The sequence below is a fragment of the Silurus aristotelis genome (genome assembly GCF_946808225.1).
Source record: "Silurus aristotelis genome assembly, chromosome: 15".
NCBI classification, from domain to species: Eukaryota; Metazoa; Chordata; class Actinopteri; order Siluriformes; family Siluridae; genus Silurus; species Silurus aristotelis.
This window is the reverse complement of record NC_139588.1, coordinates 24,074,364-24,102,128: the sequence shown is the minus strand read 5'-3', so window position 1 is coordinate 24,102,128 and position 27,765 is coordinate 24,074,364. Positions and strand designations below refer to the sequence as shown.

General features: G+C 37.4%; 2 protein-coding genes across 3 annotated transcripts; both read left to right on the top strand.

Moving 5' to 3' along the window:
• Nucleotides 1-579: 579 nt before the first annotated feature.
• On the top strand, nucleotides 580-8,533 carry LOC310737520 (G-protein coupled receptor family C group 6 member A-like). Its single transcript, XM_083561869.1, has 6 exons — nucleotides 580-842; nucleotides 1,789-2,080; nucleotides 3,736-4,527; nucleotides 5,503-5,709; nucleotides 6,302-6,419; nucleotides 6,551-8,533. The coding sequence occupies exons 1-6, from the start codon at nucleotides 652-654 to the stop codon at nucleotides 7,888-7,890; spliced, it is 2,940 nt and encodes a 979-aa protein (XP_083417995.1). The 5' UTR covers nucleotides 580-651; the 3' UTR covers nucleotides 7,891-8,533.
• Nucleotides 8,534-14,071: 5,538 nt separating this feature from the next.
• Nucleotides 14,072-27,247, top strand: LOC310737921 (uncharacterized protein). Of its 2 annotated transcripts, XM_083562690.1 has the most exons (5): nucleotides 14,072-14,284; nucleotides 15,698-15,955; nucleotides 16,062-16,094; nucleotides 16,418-16,477; nucleotides 17,147-19,008. In XM_083562690.1, exons 2-5 carry the CDS (start codon nucleotides 15,703-15,705, stop codon nucleotides 18,220-18,222), a joined length of 1,422 nt encoding a protein of 473 aa, XP_083418816.1. In that variant the 5' UTR covers nucleotides 14,072-14,284; nucleotides 15,698-15,702; the 3' UTR covers nucleotides 18,223-19,008. The 2 variants fall into 2 exon arrangements, 1 of the variants encoding a protein (XP_083418816.1); XR_014536922.1 differs by lacking the exons at nucleotides 16,418-16,477; nucleotides 17,147-19,008 and adding an exon at nucleotides 26,797-27,247 and having other exon boundaries at nucleotides 14,100-14,284.
• The last annotated feature ends 518 nt before the right edge of the window (nucleotides 27,248-27,765 follow it).

Here is a 27,765-nt window from a genome sequence, read left to right as displayed (position 1 = left end):
ATCATCATGGCAATCCCGATAAAGTCTCTATCACTGCTTTTCCAGAGGCAAAAACCAAACAGAAAGTAAGATTCTATCTTTTCTTAGAGATAGAAGTTGTTTTTAGCTATTTAATCAGACTTCACCAACTTGGTGAACGGGCTCTGTGGTTGGCTCAGTGCCAGCAGATCATTAACTGAGAAGTCACATTTTGGAAAGTAAAGCAAGTTTTGGACAGATAGCTATCGCAGGTGGTGAAAGTGGAGGAACCCTTTATGTCGAACATCATTTAGAAGTTGTGCATTTAAAATTTGAAAAACAAAAAATGTGTTTATACATGCTCACCTGATTTCAACATTTTAGGAAGACATGGAGCACTGGCAAGGATCTAGCTTTACAATCTTTTGTGTTCAGGGTTTTAATTTGTTCTGAAAAAAGTTTTATGTTACAGACTAGAAACCGAATATGTTTCTCTTCCTTCTGTTTAAAAGCTACTACGTCATGCAATTGTGTTAAAATAGTGTATCCTAAACAGGTTTTTCCTGTTATCTTACACACGTCATGTGGTAAAGAAAAAGAAAAAAAATTTCCGTTTCTTTCTGTTTGACTACAGGAGAAATCTCAGACAGCACCAGTGTCGAACAATGTCAGTTCCTTTTTTGCGTTTACAACATGAATTCTTATTTTTATCTCCTCATGTTAGGAGTAATTCTGATTTCTGGTCCGTTGGTGTTCTGTGATGTTCCATCATCTCTCTGGGGAGCTTATTTACCTGGGGATATCGTCATCGGGATTCTGAGCTCAGTTCACTCAAACTTCACACAGTTTAATGCTTCAAATCGTCCGTACGTACAATGTGACAGGTGCGTTTTCATAAAGTTTTTCATTCATATTTAAACTGTACTAGAACTTTTAGAAAAAATTCTGTTTGACCCCATAAAGAAATCTGAAATATGGATATATATATAAATATATATATGCAAAGCACTTGTATTACAATACATGTTTATGTTTGATTTCACAAATATAGAAACATATGTAAGATACTTATAGAACCATATAGAACTTATAGAAGATATATATAGAATTTAAATGTCTTAAATATATATAATACATAAATGGCAAATTAACACAAAATAAGGGTAATGTTTCAATAGTTCAAGTTAAATGTTCATTGTAATTACACAACAGAATCAACATTAAAATTAAGTTATTTTAAATGTATTTTACACTTGAAAATTAAGTGTCTATCAAGTAAAAGATTTATTCAATCCTGAGGGTTTTTTTTCCAGGAGCTCTATTTTGCTGTTTAATGACAAACACAAATGCATTATGCATTTGGCAGATCGACATCAACAGCAGAGAGACCTATAGTTAAGCACAAGTGTGACCTTTCTAGGAGTGTATCAGTGTTGAATAGTTCCATTAGCAAACTCTACATTAACATCTATGTGACACTTGTTTTACATATTAAATAAATCCATAACAACAATAGGTATCTCATATATTATGTTGTACTTTAATGTATCATGAATGTTGTTTCACTAATATTTTAAAGTAATCTATCCTACATATTTAAAGAAACATTAGATAGTAAGTATAAAAACCCCCACATTTTCCACATTGTACAAATACTTCATTATATATGTCTCAAGCAACCAATAGAACTACAAATATGTACACATTCACATATATTAACATATAACATATATCTTATATATATATATATATATATATATATATGGCCATATATCAGATTTCTGGATTGGACAAACTCACATTTGAATTTGCTCCTCTTGTCTTTTTCAGCTTTAATCTAATATCTTTTGTACAGTCTTTGGCGATAATCCACACCATTGAAACAATCAACAACTCAAGTCTTTTGCCTGGAGTTCGGCTCGGATATCTGATGTGTGACCCATGTGTATTTGCATCCAAAGCACTGCATTGTGTGGAGCATATGCTTGCAGTTAATGGATCACTTCCTGTTCTTTCTGACTACTCAAATTTCAGTTCACCCGTGAAGGCATTTTTAGGGGAAAGATACTCTGAATTATCCATTCCTGTCGCTAAGATGCTCAGTCTCTACATGATTCCTCAGGTAATGATTGTACATAATAGCGATGTTCTCCTGTTTGAGTGGTCTTATATATACTTTAAATCATAAATCTTTCTTGAACTTTTGAATTTAAAGGTTAAATCAGGTGATTTAATTTTAACATTGAACTTTTTTTTCCCCATTTATTATGTACTTTTAATGATTTTTATTTTTATTTTTTTGCTTTGACCATGTGTGGATTAGTGGTTACAGGAAGAGTTATATGTTATAGCAGGTATGGCAGTCATTCACTTGATCTGATGCACAAATGAGTTTTACAAAGTATGAAATAGTAGCAAAAAAGTTACAGCTTTTGTGGTCTGTTGCTGTTGCGAGATGCTGGAGACTCCTTCCATAAATGCTAAATGCTAAATGTACAATATATGTGTGCATTATAGTATAAATATTTTATTTGCTTAATGAACTAATTTAAGAATTGCTGAAAATTGACCACTGACAAGTCAAATCTGCAATTAAAGTGTAGTGCTGTGAATTACAAAATATATTTATAGTAGTTTGTTTTTCTTTACATCTGCTCTTTCAACTAGTGGCCATTCTTCATGATACATGACCATAATCATAGGCTAGTAGCAGGTCATTAAACGCTTTAACCAGTTCCGTCTCGGTGCTATGATGGACCCCAGGGCCCAGGGCAAGCTATAGGCAGAGCAGGCAACTGCTTAACCTTAACAGACCTATACACTAGTTCACCAATCAAGACAGGCAGCGTAAGACAAGACTTTTTGTCCATTGAATATAAAATACCTGTCAATATCATCATTTAAATTAATATCATCATTTAAATGTGTTGATGAACAATTTTTCTGTGTACTGACCTGATGGTGCCAAAACGAATGCACATTCACGCAGCTCATCATGTATTTTTGATTAGAAGTATAATTAAAATAATCTGAGACTTTTTCTGCTGATTTGCAACAGCGACATTTAAAGATGGATCATTATTTGCAGCCAGTTTATTTCGAGTTCTTTTTCTGCGTTAAGAATTTTAATTTGCGTAGGCATGATGTTTTGAATCTGAACTGATCTACTGCACAGTAACATTTCATCAGGAGCTGACTTTCCAAATATAAAAGAGAAAGTAAAAGTTTGGAAATTAAAACAGCAATCGCAGTGAGTTGGCATGGCCAAAGAATAATAATAATAATAATAATAATAATAATAATAATAATAATAATAATAATAATAATAAGAGGAGGAAGAAGAGCTGGAACATTTTTTTTTTCTTTTGTCCTTTTTTGTGTTTAATATGCACATTGAAGGAAATATATAAAAGTACTGATAACAGGTTTTTGTATAAATAAAGAGGTTAGAAATTATATTAGTTTTAAGTGCTTTTTATTTATTCTGAAAGGTAAAAGGAAGGAGGCTAAAATATAAATCTTGCTTAGATCCTCCAAACGTCTAGAACTGCCCTGATGGACCCTAAATTCTGAGATAATTTTTATGTAGGTATGAGCATTATTGTGGTGATAGAACACTCTGAGATCTTGGAAATAAAAAGATTTAATATTGACCTCTAGTTGGACAGCTGACAGGGGTTAAGTTTTTATTTAGGTTTCTGGTAACAGAGGTTTAATTTGTACTGAAAATAATTTGTTTGTTTCATATGTTCATATATGTGTCTTATCTTTTCACAGATCAGTTGCACTTCTTCTGCACCCATTCTGAGTGACAAGTTACGTTACCCATCTTTCTTTCGAGTGATTCCAAGTGATATATACCAGACACAGGCACTGGCAAAGCTCGTGAGGCACTTCTCCTGGAACTGGGTTGGGGTAGTGACTCTAGATGATGACTATGGAAATGCAGCACTCGAGAACTTTCTACTGGCTGCAGATAAAGTGAAAGTGTGTGTGGAGTATAAAGAGGTGTTACCAACCATTCAAGGAATTGAGCAGAACATGAAGAACTTGGTTAATCGCATTCAATCATCTAGTGCCAGGGTTGTACTGCTCATTTTAAGAGCTGAAGTGGTGGAGATTCTCTTTAAAGAAGTGATTAATAGGAACATTAGTCGTATCTGGATAGCCAGTGATGCCTGGTCTATGGCAGGCTCCTTAATGAAGATGAACGACATAAACAAAGTAGGAGACATCTTAGGTTTTACATTTGTCACAGGTGAGATTCCAGGCTTTAAAGATTATCTTCAGAACTTGAAGCCAAGCCCAGGAGCATGGAATGACTTCATCAGCGAGTACAAGCAAATGATATTCAACTGCATTCCTGGCCAAAATTCTGAGAACACAACTCCATCATCTTGTAATCTGAACTCTCAGGACCGTAACAATGACTACCTGATCAATTCTGTGGATCTCACAGCTTCATTCAATCAGAGAGTTGCTGTCTATGCCATTGCTCATGCCATCAAGAAAGTTCTTAAATGTAACAACACTGACTGTCCGGAAGATACCAACTTTTCACTAGAGAAGGTAAGATCAAGATTAGTAGTGAGCTGTTATTGTGAAATACTGAGCTATATTGTACAATATATGGATAAAAGTGTTGACTTTTCCAGAGATATATGTTTTTTCCTTAACAGTTACATCGTTGGAGGCCCACAATTGTATAGGACTTCTTTGTACAATATATTGTACAATATATGGATAAAAGTGTTGACTTTTCCAGAGATATATGTTTTTTCCTTAACAGTTACATCGTTGGAGGCCCACAATTGTATAGGACTTCTTTGTCTGTCCTTACGGCCTCCTCAACCTACATCAGTACATTTACATTTACATTTCTGCCATTTGGCAGATGCCCTTATCCAGAGTGACTGACATTTATTACATTCATACAACTAAGCAGCTTTGGGGTTTAGGGCTTTGCTCTGGGTCCAGGAGTGGCAACTTTGTGTGGCTAGGATTTAAACTTATGATCTTTGGATCCAATGCAAATCTCCACAAAATCTATTGGAACATCTTTCCAGAAGAGTGGAGCTTATTATAACAGCACACGGGGACTAAATGTGGAAAGGGAATGCTCAATAAAGACATGGTCAGGTGTCCACAAATTTCTGGCAATAAAGTGTAAATTAAAACACTTGTCAAATAAACATTGTCATTTATATATTGCAGGAGATAAACTCTGTCATTTCCTTTAAAGTCTCTCCTTTGGCCTTTCTTTCTTAAAATTAATAAAAATGCACAACTGAATTTATAAAAAGTCAGAAAAAAGTTACTGCTTTATGTCTGACTGTTAGTGTTCCATTATACCGGAGACTCCGTCAATAAATGATAAATGTAAACTTCTGACAGCAATTGTGTGCATTAATATAAACATTTTATTTGACTTTATCTAATATTCCTTATGTCCGAGTTGCTGCTATACAAAGTTTAATCAAGAATTACACAGTTATTTATAAATTTTTGTTTGTTTGGTTGGTTTTTTCACCTCCGCATTTTCAGCTAGTGGCCATTCTTTGGAAAATAAACTTCACCTTGGACAACCAGACATATTCTTTCAATAAAGATGGTGATTTTGACACTGGCTATGATCTCATAATGTGGAAAAATGTCAGAGATCAACGAGTACCCAGCGTGGTGGGGAAATTCCTCATTAGCAAAAAGGATGTGGACATCTATGAAAACAATATACCATGGACCAACAACACGGTAGGATCAAACTGAATGTTATGTTTAGAAATTTAGAAATTTGGGCCAGTTTACTTTTAATACATTTCATTATATACAATTATATTATATACAAACTGTAGCTTCAGACTTTTCAGAATGTTGAACAGTTCAGAATAGTGCAAAGATCTATACAGTTCTCATAGCTATTGATAGCATGTATTTGCTGTAAAACCCAATGGAGTGCAAAATAAGCTCCAGACAAATGCATATGTTAGTGATATTTCTCTAAGTAAGGAACTATTAAAAAAAGTCAAGGACCAAGCAAAAAAAACAAGATTGCGTATTTAACACAAACCACAAATAAGTCAAGACTTAATGAATGAATGTGACTAAGAGTTAATTAAATTAATATGATTAATTCTAAATGGCCTGGAGAATCTTTTACATATGCACTTTTTGTGGAAACTAACACTGATTTGAGTGCACAGATCACACTGTAAAGCATGGTGGTGGTGGTGGTATATTGCTGTGGGGATGGTCTCAGGATCATGACTAATTATACATGACACAAAATATTGAACTTTGTGAATATTTGAAACTAAAAAAAAAAAAATCTCTTGTTCACATCTAGGTTCCCTTGTCAAGATGTTCAGAGACGTGTCCTCCTGGTACAGAAAAAAGTGTGTCCGATATTCTCTGTTGCTATAATTGCACTTTCTGTAATGAAGGGTACTTTTCTAACATGACAGGTGAGTTGAATAACTGTAGCCTAAGGTTTGGCATTGAAACAATTCTGAAACCCATCTGCTCTGTAATAAATCATATCGGAAATTGCACATTTATTTACATTCTATACATTCTATGGTTTTTCTGTCCACAGATCAAGAAAAGTGTGAAAAATGTCCAAACGGTTTTACTTCTAATCCAGGGTCATCAGCATGTCAGCAGTGGAACATTTGGTTTTTGAAATGGTCAGACTCATATTCCATCGTGGTGATGATCGGAACAGGAATCGGAATACTGCTGCTGATCTTCTCTTTTATCTTTTTCATTTTACACAGAAGCAATCCCACCATCAAATACACTTTAATATATTCTTGTATTATGAAATTCGGCATTTTTGTGACCTTCGGAGGCGTGATCATGTTTTTAGGCAAACCATGCACCGAACATTGTGTGACGCAACAGGCTATGTACAGTCTCGGATTCACGCTGTGCGTGTCCTGCATTCTGACCAAAGCTTTCCGCACCTTTCTAGCCTCCGTGGCCTACGATCCACACACACAGCACAAGCTGCAAAAGATTGATAAGCCGTTTGCCATCATTGGCTTCCTCACTGCCGTTCAGGGTTTCATTTGCATCTTTTGGTTTGTGTTTGATTGCCCAGGTGTTGAGGAGCTTAAATCCAATTCTCTGAACCTTACCATGAACCTTCTGTGCACCCAAGGTTCATCAATGATCAGCTTTTGGGTGATGCATGCATACATCGCACTGCTAGCTTTAGTTTGTTTTCTGTTGGCTTTCAAAGGCAAAGATGGAGAAACCGAGCCTATAGTTTTTAGCATGCTCATCCATCTGTTTGCTTGGTTTTGCTTTATTCCAGTCTTTATTACACAACATGAACTGCGGCCTATTATCCAAATCTCAGCCATCATGGTCTCCAATTACGGTGTCATCTTTTGCCACTTCACGCCAAAGTGGTTTATAATTATGTCAGAAAAACTGGAACATAAAAATAAAAATGCATTAAGGGTAATACGCAGCCAGTCAACAAACACGGTTTCACATTCAGAAGTAGGTTTTGGTACCTTTAGGGATTCCTCTCGAACACTATCAAATGCTGAAGATGTTGGAATATCTGGTAGAGATAATGGACTAAATATAGGCTCAGAGGACTCAATAACAATAACCAGCACATCATCATCATCAGAGCAGATCACTGTAGCAGAGGATAAAATGTCAGATCATGATAATGTACTGAATCCAGATGATTCACAGGATTCAATCATAATATCAAGCAAAAGATCAACACTATCCAACATTCAAGACAATCACATATCCTGCTTGGTTAACGGAGTAAATAGAGACGGCTCAGAGGAATCTACATCATCATCAATAATAAATTCAGAACAGTTCCCTACTAGAGACTTTGAAATACCATTCTGGGAACAGAGACAGTATATTTTCTCTATTAGACGTCGAAGAACAAAGAGTTTCTAACGCACACTGTGGAAGTTGTTCAACAAAAATGATAATGTATTATCTACTCTTGCATTTTTAAGGGAAAATCCAGTTTTAATAATTAGGATTATATTGTATAGATTATGGGTGTCTGTATCAGACCACAATGCTGTTTAACTTCCTGCATATATTCTGTGGTGCGGTGAAATTTAGACCTTTAGACTTCATCTCTCGCTTCATTGTCTGTCTTGTAGTTCTGTGAACATGGCAAGGTATCATCTATAGTCACTTATATAGCATGTGTCTTCATATTCGCTTTTAACATGTCCACAAGTAATAAAAAATCCAGAGAAAAATTATCCAAGTCAATTTCAGAAGAAGTTCATTGATGATGATGAGAATTGTGTAGATTGCCTCATTATTTGGAAACTCTGAAGCATTTCTGTAAGGAAGAATGGAATAAAATGTAAGTAAAGATCTGCCAAATTGGTAGACTCCAAGCAAAACATGTTTAATTTTAGGGGTTTCCTTTTGGTTTTTACAATAAAATGTTCCCCTTTGTTTTTCACTCTAATTCTGTCTGTTCATAAATCACATTATACAAGAAGAGTGAGAAATATTATTTAACATTTAAAAAAGAATAAAAATTTTTTGTGAAATAAAAACTAATTTATAAATCTTATTTAATATTGAATTGTGCTTGTTTTTCTGGCCATCTCCGCCCGAGTAATCGCTGCAAGTGGTGGGGACCCGCCACCTCTCAGGAGGCCTCGACAGCTGCGGGGCATCACTCCAGCCGCTCTGAGTACAATAGAGGTGGGCTACGTGATTAAATTTGGGTCCCCTCCTCCCCTGTTCAATCGGATGTGTCGCAGGCAGGCTCTGGTCCTGGGACAGGAGATGCACACCGTCCTTATGGAAGAGGCCATCGAGGTGGTAACCCCCCTCCCCCCTTGGTCAGAGAGTCAGGCTAATACGGCCGGTACTTTATCGTTCCGAAGAAGGACGGCGGATTGAGGCCGATCCTAGATTTACGCTTCTTGAACTGCTCGCTCATGAGGCTCTGGTTCAGGATGCTTACCCTCAAGAGGTCATGTCACAGATCAAGTCCGAGGACTGGTTTGTCACGATAGATCTAAAGAACGCCTATTTCCACATAGCTGTCCTTCCTGCTCACAGGAGGTTCCTGATGTTTGCTTTCGGGGGCAAAGCTTACCAATACGGTCCTCCCCTTCGGCCTAGCACTCTCTCCACGCACCTTCACAAGCTTGATCAGAGCTTCAGGTGGTCCGCCATCTAGATATCATTCTCGCCTGCATTAAGGAGCTGGGGTTAAGACTGAACGTTGCAAAGAACCACCTTCTTGTGCGTGGTGTGGGACTCAACCGTGTTGCGGGCAGATTTCCCCCTGGCCGAAACACAGCCATTCTCACAGCAGTTGGGAGAGTGAGAGAAGGACAACCACTCACTGTGGGGCAGTTACAAAGGCTGCTGGGTCCCATGGCAGTAGCGTCCAATGTGCAGCCCACTCCCTACTATCTAGGTTTCGAGGCAAGCTCTTCGAACCTTAGATATTTGGATGAAACACACGAGTTCCTGTCTTGGGAGCGCCTTGTCGTCACGTAACGCTAACAACAGACGCATTCCTCACGGGGTGGGGAGTGGTCATGAGTGGCTGCTCCACCCAAGGTCGGTGGGATAAGCTACATCGTTCATGGCACATAAACTGCCTGGAGATGATAGCTATGCTCATGGCACTCCAACACTTTCTCCGAGACCTGAGAGGTCACCATGTGCTGGTCCGTGTGGACAACACGTCGTTGGTGTCATGCATCAACCGCCAGGGGAGTCTTCGGTCTCCTGGTGGCACCCCGTTGGCCGGAAAGACCATGGTTTGCGGACCTGCTGTCCCTCCTCGAGGGAACTCCTTGGGAAATTCCTCCCAGGAGGAATCTCCTCTCACAGGCCAGGGGAACCCTGGTTCACACTCGCCCAGAGTTATGGAAGCTATTACTATGGCCCTTGAGGGGGCGCAGTTTGTAGTGGCTGGTCTCTCTACAGAGGTAGTTGAGACCATCCTCCATTTCAGAGCTCCCTCCACAAGGAGGTTGTATGCCGCTAGATGGCAGCTGTTATATAAATATAAGGCTCTGTGCCATGTTAAACATAGTTCCCTGGTGTGCATCTTTATATATATATATATATATAGATAGATAGATAGATAGATAGATAGATAGATAGATAGATAGATAGATAGATAGATAGATAGATAGATAGATAGATAGATAGATAGATAGATAGATACAACTTTATTGTCATTGCATAGTACAGGTACACAGCAACGAAATGCAGTTTGGCATCTACCAGAAGTGCAAAATGTAGCAGTCGTGCAAAAGTGCAAATAACTATCTAGCATATTTACAGCAAGTGGTATATATGAAAGTATATACAGTGAATAAATATAAAGGCTATTTCAGTGCAGAGATGTGTGGACATTCAGAAGTACAGTAAATAAATATAGAGGTGTACAGTAATTAGGAAAATGTGCAGAAATGAAAGGTTACAGATCACAAGATTATGGCATTAAGGAGTAGCAAACTGAATAAACAGTCTACTATATATAAAAAATATATATATATATATAAATATATACACATACATTATATATACAAATGAATGTGAAATGTTGGGCAGAATGTACAGTAATGATATAAAGATACATACAGATATAAAAAAGTGCAGATGTACTGAGGAGTGAAAAAGATATAATATGTAGTATGTACATGTATTGTACAGAGGTTATATACAGTCTTTTTGTTTGTGTTTGTTTTGTAGTGATTTAGCGGTGTAGTGTTGAGTTTAGTAATGTGATGGTGGATGGAAAAAAGCTGTCCCTGAACCTGCTGGTTCTGGTGCGCAAGTTTCTGTATCTCCTTCGTGATGGAAGGAGGTTAAACAGTTTTATATATATATATATATATATATATATATATATATATATATATATATATATATATATATATATATATATATATATATACAGTGAGGAAAATAAGTATTTGAACACGCTGCTATTTTGCAAGTTCTCCCACTTAGAAATCATGGAGGGGTCTGAAATTGTCATCGTAGGTGCATGTCCACTGTGAGAGACATAATCTAAAAAAAAAATCCAGAAATCACAATGTATGATTTTTAAACTATTTATTTGTATGATACAGCTGCAAATAAGTATTTGAACACCTGTCTATCAGCTAGAATTCTGACCCTCAAAGACCTGTTAGTCTGCCTTTAAAATGTCCACCGCCACTACATTTATTATCCTAAATTAGATGCACCTGTTTGAGGTCGTTAGCTGCATAAAGACACCTGTCCACCCCATACAATCAGTAAGAATCCAACTACTAACATGGCCAAGACCAAAGAGCTGTCCAAAGACACTAGAGACAAAATTGTACACCTCCACAAGGCTGGAAAGGGCTACGGGGAAATTGCCAAGCAGCTTGGTGAAAAAAGGTCCACTGTTGGAGCAATCAGACCCAACAGAAAATGGAAGAAGCTAAACATGACTGTCAATCTCCCTCGGACTGGGGCTCCATGCAAGATCTCACCTCGTGGGGTCTCAATGATCCTAAGGAAGGTGGGAAATCAGCCCAGAACTACACGGGAGGAGCTGGTCAATGACCTGAAAAGAGCTGGGACCACCGTTTCCAAGGTTACTGTTGGTAATACACTAAGACGTCATGGTTTGAAATCATGCATGGCACGGAAGGTTCCCCTGCTTAAACCAGCACATGTCCAGGCACGTCTTAAGTTTGCCAATGACCATTTGGATGATCCAGAGGAGTCATGGGAGAAAGTCATGTGGTCAGATGAGACCAAAATAGAACTTTTGGGTCATAATTCCACTAAACGTGTTTGGAGGAAGAAGAATGATTAGTACTATCCCAAGAACACCATCCCTACTGTGAAGCATGGGGGTGGTAGCATCATGCTTTGGGGGTGTTTTTCTGCACATGGGACAGGGCGACTGCACTGTATTAAGGAGAGGATGACCGGGGCCATGTATTGCGAGATTTTGGGGAACAACCTCCTTCCCTCAGTTAGAGCATTGAAGATGGGTCGAGGCTGGGTCTCCCAACATGACAATGACCCGAAGCACACAGTCAGGATAACCAAGGAGTGGCTCTGTAAGAAGCATATCAAGGTTCTGGCGTGGCCTAGCCAGTCTCCAGACCTAAACCCAATAGAGAATCTTTGGAGGGAGCTCAAACTCCGTGTTTCTCAGTGACAGGCCAGAAACCTGACTGATCTAGAGGAGATCTGTGTGGAGGAGTGGGCCAAAATCCCTCCTGGAGTGTGTGCAAACCTGGTGAAAAACTACAGGAAACGTTTGACCTCTGTAATTGCAAACAAAGGCTCCTGTACCAAATATTAACATTGACTTTCTCAGGTGTTCAAATACTTATTTGCAGCTGTATCATACAAATAAATAGTTACAAAATCATACATTGTGATTTCTGGATTTTTTTTTTTAGATTATGTCTCTCACAGTGGACCTGCACCTACGATGACAATTTCAGACCCCTCCATGATTTCTAAGTGAAAGAACTTGCAAAATAGCAGCGTGTTCAAATACTTATTTTCCTCACTGTATATATATATATATATATATATATATATATATATATATATATATATATATATATATATATATATATATATATATATATATATATATATATATATATTAACATATATATTAACATATATATATACATTTTCAAAAGTATTGGGTCACCTGACCTTTCCTGCTATGTGGTTCTTTTCCAAACTGTTACCACAAAGCTGGAGACACCTAATTGTACAGGACATAATAAAATGTTGCATTTACTTGAACTTGGAAACCCAAAACCTGTTCCAGCATGGCAATGCCCCTGTGCACAAAGTGAGCTCCTTGAATATATGCTTTACATGCTTTGGAGAGCTTTTGGGCTTCAGTCTACACTCTATAGGTGATGTTTATTCTGCACCACCTATCATTTCAAACCTTTTATTTCCAGCCAGTAACACTATGAAAGCAAAATGATGGATGGAAAATGTAGCCAATAAGTGCAGGATTCTAACGATATATGGGATTTTTTTCCGCACGTGAGGGTCTTAGTTTTATTACTCTTTATCTCTTACTGGTCAAACAGAGGAGCATGTGCACAGTTATGGACAGGGAATTGATGCAGCTCTCAGTTCTGCACAAACAGCTGCTAACTGGGCTTTGTTTACCAAAAAAAAAAAAAAAAAAAAAACAACACAAAGAAAAAATGGACAGTCAAATAAGTTGTTTCATCAGAGATTTGCACAAAGCAGCGATGAGGAAAATATTCTTGGAGGCGGAGTAACAACAGAGACTTAAAGATCTGCATGGAGATTGAAAATCTGAGCCTATTTTACATCTGTAAGTTACAATATATCTCCCTTTACAGTTTTATATGATTTTATGATTTATGTTTATTTAATGTTTGTTTTTATAAGATAAATGTTTGGAAATTAAATGTGTGTGTGTGTGTGTGTGTGTGTGTGTGTGTGTGTGTGTGTGTGTGTGTGTGTGTGTGTGTGTGTGTGTATTGTTGAGATTGGAATAGTCTTGACTGTAAAACAAGAGCTTGTCTGGCTACCTGGTTATCAACATGAATTTCAACTCAATATCAATAGTCAAACATGTTGAACAAAAGCCTTTACTGGTCAGGTCATTTCTATGCAGACTGTATAAATAGAGTCTGAATGAACACCTGAGGCTCTCAAACAGGGGGAGGAGAAAAGGATCAGACACAGTCTCAGATAAATGTTTGTTGGAATAAAATTTTTCATGATCATTAATTTTAAATATAAACTCATGACACATGTGGTGTTTAACTTTTCTTTTCTGGATTGCTCCAGGACTGATTTCATGTATTTATATATGAAGAAAAAAAAAAAAAACAGACGATGTATATTCACTGTACTTTTATTATCTATAACTTTCTATAACATTATATTTTTGAGCAATATAAATTTTGAACAATACAGTATAGCTCAAATAGTCTTCTTTTTTAAAGATGTTTAAATTGTGTATGTAGCCTAGTTTTATCAGGAACTGTTAACATTTAAAGTTAGGTAGAAAACTTTCCCAAAATCACGGATCCCAAAATCTGTGATGAAGCCTAACAGGTTAAAAGTGAGGTTTGCAGAGGGGAGGCAGCCGATTGGCTAGTAAAAGTTTAGTGTAATTTCAGTGAATTCTGATTGGGTAGAACAATTTTGGCACCATTTCTGTAGAACTGCTGCTCTTTGTTCTCATCAGGAAGTGATCTATTGCTCTGCTAGTGAACTCATAGTTCAGATCGGGCAAAAGCACATGAACTAAAGATCACAGCTGCATGAAGCAGTTGTTTATTAACAGGTAAGCAAAGACCAACATTCTCACTAAGTTGATTTATAACAATGATGCACTAAGAGCAACTGTTTTTAATTTACCTTTGCATCTGGTGCAACTTTTACTGTTTTGCCTGAGGGAGGGAGAATATCAACTCAAGGTCAAAGTGCAGGAAAACATGCATTATATTTATATGTCAGGTCTAAAATAGCCCAAAATGTCACAAAAGTCTCCATATATACAGCAAATGATCACATTTATATTAGATACATATATTTTTTGTTAAGCTTTAAAGATGCCTTTGGCAGAAGAAAAATGGTTTCATTTTTATGACTTTAGCTGTTGCAAGAATTCAAAATAATACATGTGTAAAACCAGATGTCTTAAAGGTGAGAGATTACTCTATATACTGTATTATCACATACAGGAAGATTTCTAAATAAACTTTTAATATATTAAAAAAGTAGCAATTTACCTGTAATATAGAGACTTTACTTAATATTTTATATGTAATATGTATAATATGTTGGACCTTTCTTAAGAATAAGTGTGATGTGCAGACCTGCAGTAACTACAGGGGAATGACGTTGATCAGTCACACCATGAAGTTATGGGAAAGAGTAGTGGAAGCCAGGCTGAGAGAAGAGGTGACCATCTGTGAGCAACAGTATGGGGTGTTAAATAATCTTCTTTTAGCGTCCCAATGTATTGTACTGCATGTACGCTGCTGTGTTTGCCTGATAAGAGTAACTTTTGTCGTATTGCTATTATCGTAAGATCGAAGAATTGTAAGTCAACTATTGTAACTCAGGGACTTAGTAGCCCAGTTCAGACCTTTCAGCAATTAAAAGCATTTGGCACAAAATGAAACAAAAAATATTACAAAGAATACTGTATAATGCTGTATCATACACAAATAGGACAACATTCCTTCACAAAAACTCCAGTAACTGATTTCCTCAGTTTTCAGATACATCCAGACTACTGTTCACGTCAAGTCATGTAGACTTTATTATTATTTTAACCATATACGGTGCAGTACACTTTTAACTCTACTGTTAAGTTGATGCTACACAGTGATAAAAAAGGCCCTGTCCCAAGTTTTATATTCATTTAATGTAGTTGCACATCTTGAACACCAGAGGTCTCAATCACAGCCTATATTTCCTATTTTTATACGTTCTAATTTTTTATTATTTTAGAAAACGATGTGACGAGCATACACTGCTAAATTAGTGTATAATGTGAAGATGAATTATAATAATAATTAAAAAATAAAATAATAATAATAATAACAGAGAAAAATGAACATATTATATAAGAATAAATGTAAATGTGGATTCAGGCAGAGAATTTAATGCCATGTTTAGCTTTGTTTTGTTCTGTACAGCGACACGGTTGATGTGCTTGTGGTGTAACTCTATTTTTCTTTTTTAACAGTCAACATGGTAGATAAAGAACAATTTCTGAAGAAGCACAGGGATGAAATAATACAAAAGACCAGAAATCCACTTCAGCTGGCCGATACTCTGCTTGAAAATAACTGCATAGACGATGAAATGTACGCAAACATCAAAAAACAGAATACGACACAAGACCGAATGCGTGAAATTTATTCCAAACTGAATACCCAAAAGCACTTTGACTGCACATATGATTGGTTGATGAAGCACGAGTCAGATCTGCTGAAAGAACTGGGTGAGATCTCATGTATTTTCTCATGCATTTAAATCATTCCATTAATAATCATTTCACTCAGTTTAAAGGTTTGTTATAGTTTTACTGTTATATTAATTTCATACAGAACAGAGAGACAACGAGGCTGACGCACCACAAAGTAAGTTTCTATAATACTTCTCTATATTCAGAATTGTATATTTAAGATTTAATGAGTTTAATAAATAAACAGAGAAAACATGGTGTTTGTGATGTCAAAAAGAGGTGTGAGTGATATTTATAGATATTTAGAATAAAATATGATCTCATTTGAGGCAATAATATGCAATAACAAAGTATAAAAAATAGTCAGGATCAGACATTAAACATTAACTTCTGAATATCAATTAATTGTGTGGTTACAGATGAGGATTGAATTCTTTAATAAGAAATCACTCTGCACTTATTACGCTAAATATTTTAGTTATCTTGATTTCCACACAGATAAAAGAGCCAGACTCGAGTGTGGGGACAAAACAGACAATATTCTCACACAACTCCCTGGTAAGTTTTATTAATGGATTAACGGTTAATATTTTTACATTTTAATTTGGGTTGAAAGAGGCAGATGTAGAGGAGCGAGTAGTATGGAGACTGATGATCCGCTGTGGCGATTCCTAATTTAAGCAGCTAAAAGAAGAAGAAGATTTTTACATTTTAATCGCAGAGGGTAACGAGGGTTTTCAACAGTGTTTAGATCTTCAAGGCTCCTTTAAGCACAAACACTTTCTATTGAAACAAAAAACCCAGGAATAGAAAATGGGAATTGAAGAAACATGAGCATAATGTAAAAGCAAAAAACAATATATTACCATTATAATGTTGCAGGAACAAACCTAATTATAATAAAAACATTAATCACTGGTGTAATTAAACAAAAAATGGCTTTGACACTTATTATTAGGGAATAAATTATTCCGACATGGCAGATAAACATCAATAGTACTTCAATTTTCTTCCACTTTTCATGCACACACTCGCTCACAGCAGCAAAGAACACTGATTAGATCAGCTGCAGGTATGTGATTCTTATCACCGTTTCAACTTTATTCTAAGTACAAGCGCAATACATACATTTTATATTCTACAGACTTATTTTAATCTTCAGTTTTTTACTTTTAAACAAAATTGTATTCACTTTATTAACATCAGCTTCATCTGAATTTGAAACAGATCTCAGGATGTTCTCCACCTTCCCCAAACTGGAAAACTGGGTCTCGGAAAACAGCAAAGAGCTGATCAGCAAATTGGAGGAAAAGCTTGGAGAAACAAACATGAAAAAATTAAAAAGTACATTAACCACAAAAGAACCAAAAAACCACTTGTTCTTCAATGCTGTGGATATTGACAGCATCAGGAGAAATAATGACCTGAAATTATTTCTCCATGAAAAAAAAGAATTTCCTAAACTGACATATAGCATGTTTTTTAAGAATAGAATTGCTGTCAGAAACACTGACAATAATAAGAATAATGATGTGAAGGAACCAAAGAAGGAGAAGATGGATGGGCAACCTCAGCATGCACAGTCAGGAGATCGAGGACACAAGGACAGTCAGGAGAAGAAGGAAGAAAATGTACAGGCTGATGCTGATCTTTCAGAGCTGCTGCAGGAAAACAGTCCAGCTGATGATACGGCAAGCAGAGGCTTAGCGGATACACAGGAGAAAAGTGAACCCGAACAAAATGAGAATCCGAACACAGCCATTTTAATTCCAGAAGGAACACAGAATACTGTTCAGAAGAGCGGTGACAACAGTATGGGGACAAATCTGCGCATTCCCAAACCGTCTTTAGGAACAAACCAGAGCGGAAAGGAAAATAGGCACAACGAGTTAATTGACAAGTGCAAAAGGCTTCGTGACTGGGCAGTGAAGAATCACTGCAGTGAAGATCTAACTGAGCAGATCTCAATAATTAACAAGGCAGAACACAGCGAATGTCCATGCTTTACTGCTGAAAAGGTCTGGGTGTATAAACTTTTCACTCCCCAGAGCAAAATTATCTACTTTACAAAAGATGACAAAATCTCAATCAACACTGAGACCGAAGTCCAGCATCACATGTTTGTGTGCAACATTAAAGAAGCAATCGTTTTAGGTCCTACAAAAGTATATACTATTCAGTTTGTGGAGGATTCGAAAGTCAGAGGAACGTGTGAAAGGTTTATTTTCGAAGCGTTTGCTCCCGCTCTCGCCGTGTTCAAACAGATTCAGAAAGAAGAGCTGCATTTTCTCATCTCTGGATAATTCAAATCCAAAAGCTGCAAATGCTTTTCTCTGGAACACACGCTGTGTCTTTAACTCAAACATAATGTCTTTACTTAGAGATCTTTAAACCGATCAGGCATAACGTTATGACATTATAACATTCTGAGCAGTAAAGTGAATCACGCTGATGATCTTCATCATGGCACCTGTTAGTGGGTGGATTTATTGATTATACAGCAAGTGAATATTTTGTCCTCAAAGTTGAAGTTAGAAACCGGAAAAATGGGCTTGCGTATGGATTTAAACGAGTTTGACAAGGGGCCAAATTGTGACATCTATAAGACTGGGTCAGAGCATCTCCAAAACCTGCAGCTCTTGTGGGACGTTCCTGGTCTACAATGGTGAACCGGCGACAGGGTTAATTGATGTGTGTGAGGAGCGAAGGCTGGTCCATGTGGTCTGATCCAACTGACGAGCTCCTGTAGCTCAAACTGCTGAAGAAGTTTCTTCTGTTGATGCTCGACAGGACAGCAAAAGGGAGACCAACACAATATTAGGCAGGTGGTCATAATGTTATACCTGATCAGTGAATTCTATTTATGTGAGTGTCAGTAATTCTTTTTTAAGCAACAGTTAAAAATAATGACTTTAACTAATGACTAATGAAAGACTGGAGGAACTACCTATATGTTCTATATGTATATTTCTATATATTATACACTTTGGGGAAAAATAACAACTAAAAAAATCTACACTTGAATTTGTCTTTCTCTATGAAAAATCAGAAATGGTTGTTTAACTAATAATAAACTTGTATAAAATGTACTGCTTGTTGTTTGACTATGACATGTATTCTCTTGAATGTAAAGAAAAAATGGGAATTGAACAAAAAATGTGAATGAATGATCTAAAATAATTTTATTTTCATCTGAACATCAGTTTAGCCTGCTTGCCCACCTCCTGGCTTTGGCTCTAAGCTACAGAGCCACACCACACTGGGATAGGACCAGAGTATTTTACTGAATTGGACATTGCTTTTGCTAATTTAAACACTACAATATTACTCTTAGTAATCTCTGAATGCGAAACCTCTTACTGGAATCTCCTGTGTGAAAAACTAAAATAGAAAAATGCTTGCGTAAAAACTATGCTTTCCTAAGATGAACTGGCACATCTGGTTCATTGGTTCCCAGTATACCCCTAGCCTGTGCTGCTGGTGCCCTCAAGAGATCTAGCAAATTGTGTGTGCCTTGTATTAGAGTATCCTATAATAGATGCACCCATGGGTGAGGCTTACTTTGTGAGGAAATACTTTCCAAGTATGCCATCTGGTCACCACCCATTTGCCCTGTTGTGACGGCTCTAATGGTGGAGTAGGGGGGATTACTGAATACATCTAAGACATCCAGACTTTCACCTGCCTTTTATTGTACTGTTCTCATTCTCACTAATGTATGCACACTTCTAATGCTTATATAATTTCCATTAGAGAGTTTACTAACGTAAACTTTCCACAAATACTAATAGCACCAGAGAACCTGGCTAAACATACCATACACTTCACACTGAAGATGTCAGTGAGCCGAATGCAGGACACAGTCCTGAAAACAGTCTTTATTAATAGCAGCTGGCAAGTAAACGGTTTCAAAGAGATTGAAAATACAGTCCATAAATCCGAGCCTGGCAAACAGGGCATTGCAGGGGAGAACAAAACATAACACAGTCCTTAATCCACAGAAACTGGGGAGTAGAACAATACATGGCAGGCAAAATCAGAAACCAAAAGCACAAACTAAAAACACAGTCCAGAGACCAAATAGGCAACAGGGGAACCAGGGCAGAAGAGGGATCAGAGACTGGGGTTGGGAACAAAAAGTAGAGCAGGCACAATGGCAAGATAAATCCCAGGGATGCAAAGAGTCAGTAAGACAATCTGGAATAAGAGTAAGTGATTTTGAAAATAAAAAAAAGAACATGCATCAGATGGAAAACATAATAAATAAAAATTGCTAAAATTGTTATCAAAAAAGAGAGGGGCATCTTGCGCCTAGCGCTTCTGGGACAGTTACTCTTAGTAATCTCTAAATGACAAACATCTTACTGGAATCTCCTGTGTGAAATGTTCCCCACAATATATAAGGACACTGCTAATTTTCACTCCTTGGCAGAATATCTTTTCAGGCTTTGTTCTACCTGCACTCTTGCCTGTTGCTTGCCCTGTTTGAATTACTATTTCTGGATTTTGCCATTTGGACTTTGGACTGTGTGTTTGGGTTTGTGTTTGCCCTGCCCTGCCCTGCCCTGCATAGCCCTGTTTTCTTGCGTTTTGGAACAATTTATCAGATCTGTCTCTGCCTGTCCTGTATTGCTCTGTCTGCTGGCTTTGATCGAAAGACGAAGAAAGTTTTCAGACTGTATCATTATTTCTGCCCCTGCTTCACGGATATCGGGGTCTTGAGACTTTTGAACTGATTCACTCTGTCTGTACCCGTGGTTCTATTAAAGGCTCTTATACTGCACTTCAATTTGTGTCCTGCATTTGGATCCACCTGACAGAAAATTGTATGTTCAAACACTGAAACAAACACGGAACTGAATGTAAATTTGACCAATATATACATTATGTATTACTGCATGTTGATATGTAGATACTCAGCAAAATAAATGCAGTTTAGGACCAACTAGCATAAATTATTAGCATAAATCTAGTAGTACCAGTAACAGTAAAAAGTCTGGACACACTCCCTTCAGTGACTTGCTTCTTTATTTGTATTATTTTCAACATTGTATATTAACTGATCAATTCAAACTATAAAAGAACATGTATGAAAGTATGAAGTAAACAAAGAAAAATATTGTTAAACAACCCAGAATATGTTTTAGATTTAAGATTGTCTAAAGTAGCTCCATTTAGCTTTGATGCCAGCTTTTTAAAATCATGCCATTCTCTCATCAGATTTATGAGGTCATTACCTGAAATGGGTTTCAGTTTACAGGTGTGTCAAGAGTTTATTTGTCAAGTTTTAGTGAGAGACAAATGCTCAGGCAAAGCGCCACAGGAGTGGGCACAGACCCCTTTGCAAGAACAACTCAAAATCAGGGATTTTGTGGAATGCCATAGACTCGGAAGACATAGTTGCACCAGCGCCACAGTTTTTTATTGCCAAGGGTAGCTTTAACAAGGCAATAAACTGAAAAGCCTTGGAGAACTGGTCAACTACCCCCAATACATCAGTTTTGCCTTGATATGCTGGATGTCTCGTAATAAAGTCCATGGAAAGGTGATGCCAGGGACAAAGAGGAGTGGGAAAAGGGTTGAGCAACCCCTGAGGTGGCTGGTGAGAGTACTTCGCTTGGCCTGCATGTTGTACACACAGACACATAGGCTCTGACATCTTTCTAGATGGTGGACTACCAGAATCTCATTTTATTGAACTCAGGGGTATAGGTTGAACTTGAATGGCAGGTTAAGATAGACAGAGTACCATGGAACTGTAACTGGTTATACCTTCCTCTCTGAGACCAAGCAGCACCTACACCTACATCCAAGGCATCTACCTCTAAAACAAAAGTTGTGTCTGGATCTAGGATGGTCAACGTAGGGGCTAAGGTGAATCAATTATGGCTTAAACCTTTTGGAATCCATTCTCCCCAGGGCAATAATGAGCTCTAAAAACTGGACTCAGAATACAAGGAACTTACACTTTTTAAAGGTTTGATGTATGTCAGGACTTTTTTGACATGCTCTTCATGCTCTGGGAGGGACATTAAGAAAATTAGAATGCAATTCAGATATACAATAACAAATGTATTAAGCATATCCAGGAGTATGTTGTTTACACTACAAGTACCAAGTCATGCTATTTCAAGTTTGCCAAGAAGGCTGGTCGTCCACGGAAGACAAATACAAGAGAGGACAGGATACTGTGGAGAATCTCAATGGGCAATCGTTTCCACACTGCAGCTGGATTTGCTCACCAGTTCAGCACTGAACACGGTAAGGATCTGTCTCGTCATACAGTGCCTCGACATTTAAGAGCATTTGGAGAACTGGTCCAAAGTTCACTTCAGTGATGAAAGCAAGTTTAATTTATTTGGGTCCGATGGGAAACATTATGTTCGGCGACAAACTGGAGAAAGACTGAACCCAAAGTGTGTAAAGAAGTCAGTGAAAAGTGGAGGAGGAAGTGTGATGGTTTGGGGCATGTTTTCTGCAGCGGGGGTTGGGCCTCTTATACAGCTACATGGCAGAGTGAATGCAAATGTTAATCAGAACCTTCTTCAACAACATATGGTTCCTTCCCTGCGTTCATCACCCAATCAGCCCGCAGTGTTCATGCAGGACAACGCTTCATGTCTCACAGCAAAACGGGTGAAGGGTGAACGGGAGAAACTGAAAACATTGAAATAATGACATGGCCTATATATATATATATATATATATATATATATATATATATATATATATATATATATATATATATATATATATATATATATACAGTACAGACCAAAAGTTTGGACACACCTTCTCATTCAAAGAGTTTTCTTTATTTTTTATGACTATGAAAATTGTAGATTCACACTGAAGGCATCAAAACTATGAAATAAAACATGCGGAATTATATATGGAATTATATACATAACAAAAAAGTGTGAAACAACTAAAAAATGTCATATTCTAGGTTCTTCAAAGTAGCCACCTTTTGCTTTGATTACTGCTTTGCACACTCTTGGCATTCTCTTGATGAGCTTCAAGAGGTAGTCACCTGAAATGGTCTTTCAACAGTCTTGAAGGAGTTCCCCGAGAGATGCTTGGCACTTGTTGGCCCTTTTGCCTTCACTCTGCGGTCCAGCTCACCCCTAAACCATTTCGATTGGTTTCAGGTCCAGTGACTGTGGAGGCCAGGTCATCTGGCGCAGCACCCCATCACTCTCCTTCTTGGTCAAATAGCCCTTGATGCCTTCAGTGTGACTCTACAATTTTCATAGTCATGAAAATAAAGAAAACTCTTTGAATGAGAAGGTGTGTCCAAACTTTTGGTCTGTACTGTGTGTATATAACGTATTCTTTATTGTCTGTACTGTGTGTATATAACGTATTCTTTATTGTATTATATAAAATATGATATATATATATATATATATATATATATATATATATATAATAAATACAAAATAAAATATATGTTATTTCATGTATTATAGTTATTTTGGTATATGATGTGTGGTTAATCTGGCTGTCAGTTTATATGTTGAAAAAAATTTATTTTTGTAACACAATGAGCATCCTTGACTGGAGAAAAGTGAACTATGCAACAATGCTGTTTGTGGACTACAGTTCAGTATTTAACACTATAACTCTCTCCACACTCACCTCTAAGTTGGAGGTTCTGGGACTCATCCCCGCCCCTATGTCAATGGATCTCCTACTTCCTGAGAGACAGACCACAAGCCAATGAGAGTTGCAGATGGGAGGCAGCCAATTGGCTAGTAAGATATCAATTCAGTGAATTCTGATTGGGTAGAACTACTTTGGCGCCATTTTTGTGGAACTCCCGCTCTTTTTTTCATTTCAAACTTTTCAAGTTTTATTGCTGTGCTAGATCATAGTTCAGATCGGGCAAAAGCACATAAACTCGGATCACTGCTGCATGAAGAAATCAGCTGTTTATTAACAGGTAAGCAAAGACCAACAGTCTCTCAAGTTAATTTATCATTTTCAGAAATGATGCAGTAAGAGCAACTGTTTTTATGTACATTGCCTCTGGTGCAACTTTTACTGTTATCTGCCTGAGGGAGGAAGATTATTAACCTTAAAACATGCATTATATTTTTATGTCAGGTCTAAAATAGCTCTGTATCTGTACATACAGATCCTAATCTACAGGGTGTCCCAAAAGTCTCCATATATATACAGCAAATGATCACATTTATTTTAGATATATTTTTTTGTAAAGCTTTAAAGATGCTTTTGGCAGAAGAAAAAATGGTTTCATTTTCATTATTTAAGCTGTTGCAAGGTTTCAAGATCATGTAATTACACATGTAACACCAATGTCCTAGATTTTGAATATATAAAAAAGTAGTGATTTAACCAAAATTTAGAGACTTAATATTTTTTATGTAATATGTATAATATGTTGGGCCTTTTTTAAGAATAAGGGAGATGTGCAGACCTGCAGTAACTACAGGGGAATGAAGTTGATCAGTCACACCATGAAGTTCTGGGAAAGAGTAGTGGAAGCCAGGCTGAGAGAAGAGGTGACCATCTGTGAGCAGCAGTATGGTTTCATGTCGAGGAAGAGCACCACAGACGCATTATTTGTTTTGAGAATGTTGAGACAGAAGGAGTTGCATTGTGTATTTGTGGATTTAGAGAAAGCGTACGACAGGGTGGAGAGAGGAGTTGTGGTATTGTATGAGGAAGTCTGGTGTGTGTCAGAGAAGTATGTGAGGGTGGTGCAGGACATGTATGAGGACAGTGACAGCAGTGAAGTGTGCAGTAGGAACGACAGACTGGTTTAAGCTGGAGGTTGGACTGCATTAAGGATCGTTGAGATGTTCATTGGTAGTGACGGCAATAGAAAGGGTTAAAAATGAGTTTATTAGAGGGACAGCTCATGTAGGACATTTTGGTGACAAGGTGAGGGAGGTGAGATTGAGATGGTTTGGACATGTGCAGAGAAGGGACATGGGGTATATCAGTAGGAGAATGCTGAGGATGGAGACACCAGGAAGGAGGAAAAGAGAAAGACCAAGGAGGGGGTTTATGGATGCGGTGAGGAAAGACATGCAGGTAGTTGGGGTGAAAGAAGCAGATGTAGAGGACAAGGGGTATGGAGACGGATGATCCCCTGTGGCGCCCCCGGATGGGAAAAGTCGAAAGAAGAAGAAGAAGGTCATTTTGAGTTTGATGGCTGCAACGGAACAATAAAAGGCTGTAAAATTAAGTTCTAGTAAAAATTCTAAGCTGTAAAAACTAAAAAGGACTGGCAGCAGGTTAGTAATATAATTGAGTATCTTAGAAAGGCCGAGTCTCAGAATGAAAGAGGGGCAGAGAGTTACTAATCTGTGAAAACATCAACATCAGTTCCTCAACATCAAATTGCAAAGACTTTGAATCTCATCATCTAATGTACATGATATCGAAAAAGATTCTGAGAATCTGGAGAATTATTGCATTTTTCAGCAAGACAAATGCTTACTGAATCTATTACAACAGCATGGCTTCACAGCAGAAGAGTCTGGCTGCTGATCTGGTCTACAGTCCAGACCTTTCACCTTTAATTTGGCACAAATTGAAACAGAAAATATGCAAAGAAGATCTAAGGGTGCTGAAGAATAGAATGCTATACAATGCTGTATCATACACAAATGGGACAACATTCCTTCACAAAAACTTCAGCAACTGGTCTCCTCAGTTTTCAGATACATCAAGACTACTGTTCACGTCAAGTCATGTAGACTTTATTGTTATTTCAGCCATATATGGTGCAGTACACTTTTAACTCTACTGTTAAGTTGAGGCTACACAGTGATAAAAAAAGGCCCTGTCCCAAGTTTTATATTCATTTAATGCAGTTGCACATTTTGAACACCAGAGGTCTCAATCACAGCCTATATTTTCTTTATTTTACGTTCTTATTTTTTGTATTATTTGAGAAAACAATGTGACGAGCATACACTGCTAAATTAGTGTATAATGTGAAAATAAATCATAAAATTAATAAATAAATAATAATAATAATGACAGAGAAAAATGTAAATATCATATAAGAATGAATCAAGAGTAAATGTGGATTTAATGCCATGTTTAGCTTTGTTTTGTTCTGTACAGCGACACGGTTGACGTGCTTGTGGTGTAACTCTATTTTTTTTTTTAACAGTCAACATGGTAGATAAAGAACAATTTCTGGAGAAGCACAGGAATGAAATAATACAAAAGACCAGAAATCCAATTCAGCTGGCCGATACTCTGCGGGCAAAAGGCTACATAAGCAAAGAAATGTTCGAGGACATCAACAATAAGAAAACAAAACAAGACAAAATGCGTGAAATTTATTCCAAACTGAATACCAAAAAGCACTTTGACTGCACATATGATTGGTTGATGAAGCACGAGTCAGATCTGCTGAAAGAACTGGGTGAAATCTCATGTATTTTCTCATGCATTTAATTAATTCCATTAATAATCATTTCACTCAGTTTAAAGGTTTGTTATAGTTTTACTGTTATATTTATTTCATACAGAACAGAGAGACAACGAGGCTGACGGACCACAAAGTAAGTTTCTATAATACTTCTCTATATTCAGAATTGTATATTTAAGATTTAATGAGATTAATAAATAAACAGAGAAAACATGGTTCTAGTGATGTCAAAAAGAGGTGTGAGTGATATTTATAGATATTTAGAATAAAATTTGATCTAGTTTGAGCCAATAATATGCAATAACAAAGTTAACAGAAAAAAGACATCAAACTCTTCCCTTAACAATAACCTCTGAATATCAATGAATTGTGTAGTTACAGATGAGGGTTGAATTCTTTAATAAGAAATCACTTTGCACTTATTATGCTAAATATTTTCGCTATCTTGTTTTTCACACAGATAAAGGAGCCAGACTTGAGTGTGGGGACGAAACAGACAATAATCTAACACAACTTCCTGTTAAGTTTCTGGAAAATAGTTGACATTTTTTGGATATGAAACATTTCTAAACTGTTTGGTTTACCAATATTGTAAATGCATGTTCAAAATAATGATATAAAACATGAAATACACTGAATGAACAAAAGTATTGGGATGCCCAAGTGTTCTCACTCTGAAATAATGTGTGTAATCAGTAAAAAATTGGACGCTGTCCATCACCGGCAGTCAGACGTCACAACCAGGAAGTATAAAACACACATGGAGTTGAGTGAGCGCCAGCTTCTGTATAGGAGAATTAAGTCCTGCAGGGACGCCGGCATTGTGTCTTAGAGACGCAGTGTCTCATTCCCTCAGGGAACTAGGGTTACATACGTAATCTAGAGACGTTCCCTTTCAGGAACTCAAGCTGCGTGAATTCAAGCTGCGTGAATTCAGGCTGCGTGAATTCAGGAACTCAAAGCGTGAACACTTTGGGAACAAGTGCCCATTCACGCCAGACTGAACAGTCCCAGAATAGTGTGTATAAGCACAGCTGGGTCGAAGGACAGAGAGGCCAGAAGTAGAAACAGATGAAGGTCAGCGGGGTGGGCCAGCCTGCAGCATTGCTAATGTCTTTGAGGGATACTACAAAGGACCAAGCCTTTGAGGCAGCCACACTCAGGGTGGAGTGAGCTCTGACCACGAATGGAGCAGGGAGACCAGAGAACTCATTTGATGATGTGATGGCATCAATGATCCATCTGCTAAGGGTCTGCTAATTGGCAGGGAGGTTTCTCCTCGGAGGGCCGTAGCAGACGTGCAGTTAGTCAGACTTACTCCAGGGATCCATCCTATGGACTTAGGTGTCCAGTGCATGTTCTGGGCACACCCGTTTCAATTTCCCCTGGTCTGGGGCCTGAAACAAAGGAGGATAGAATGCCTGTAACC

Excerpts from the sequence above, each read along its gene's own strand:
- LOC310737520 (XM_083561869.1), top strand. The coding sequence starts at position 652 with ATGAATTCTTATTTTTATCTCCTCATGTTAGGAGTAATTCTGATTTCT. Across the intron at positions 843-1,788 it reads CCGTACGTACAATGTGACAG|CTTTAATCTAATATCTTTTG; the intron begins GTGCGTTTTCAT and ends TGTCTTTTTCAG. Across the intron at positions 5,710-6,301 it reads TACCATGGACCAACAACACG|GTTCCCTTGTCAAGATGTTC; the intron begins GTAGGATCAAAC and ends GTTCACATCTAG.
- LOC310737921 (XM_083562690.1), top strand. The coding sequence starts at position 15,703 with ATGGTAGATAAAGAACAATTTCTGAAGAAGCACAGGGATGAAATAATA. Across the intron at positions 15,956-16,061 it reads AGATCTGCTGAAAGAACTGG|AACAGAGAGACAACGAGGCT; the intron begins GTGAGATCTCAT and ends AATTTCATACAG. Across the intron at positions 16,478-17,146 it reads TATTCTCACACAACTCCCTG|ATCTCAGGATGTTCTCCACC; the intron begins GTAAGTTTTATT and ends AATTTGAAACAG.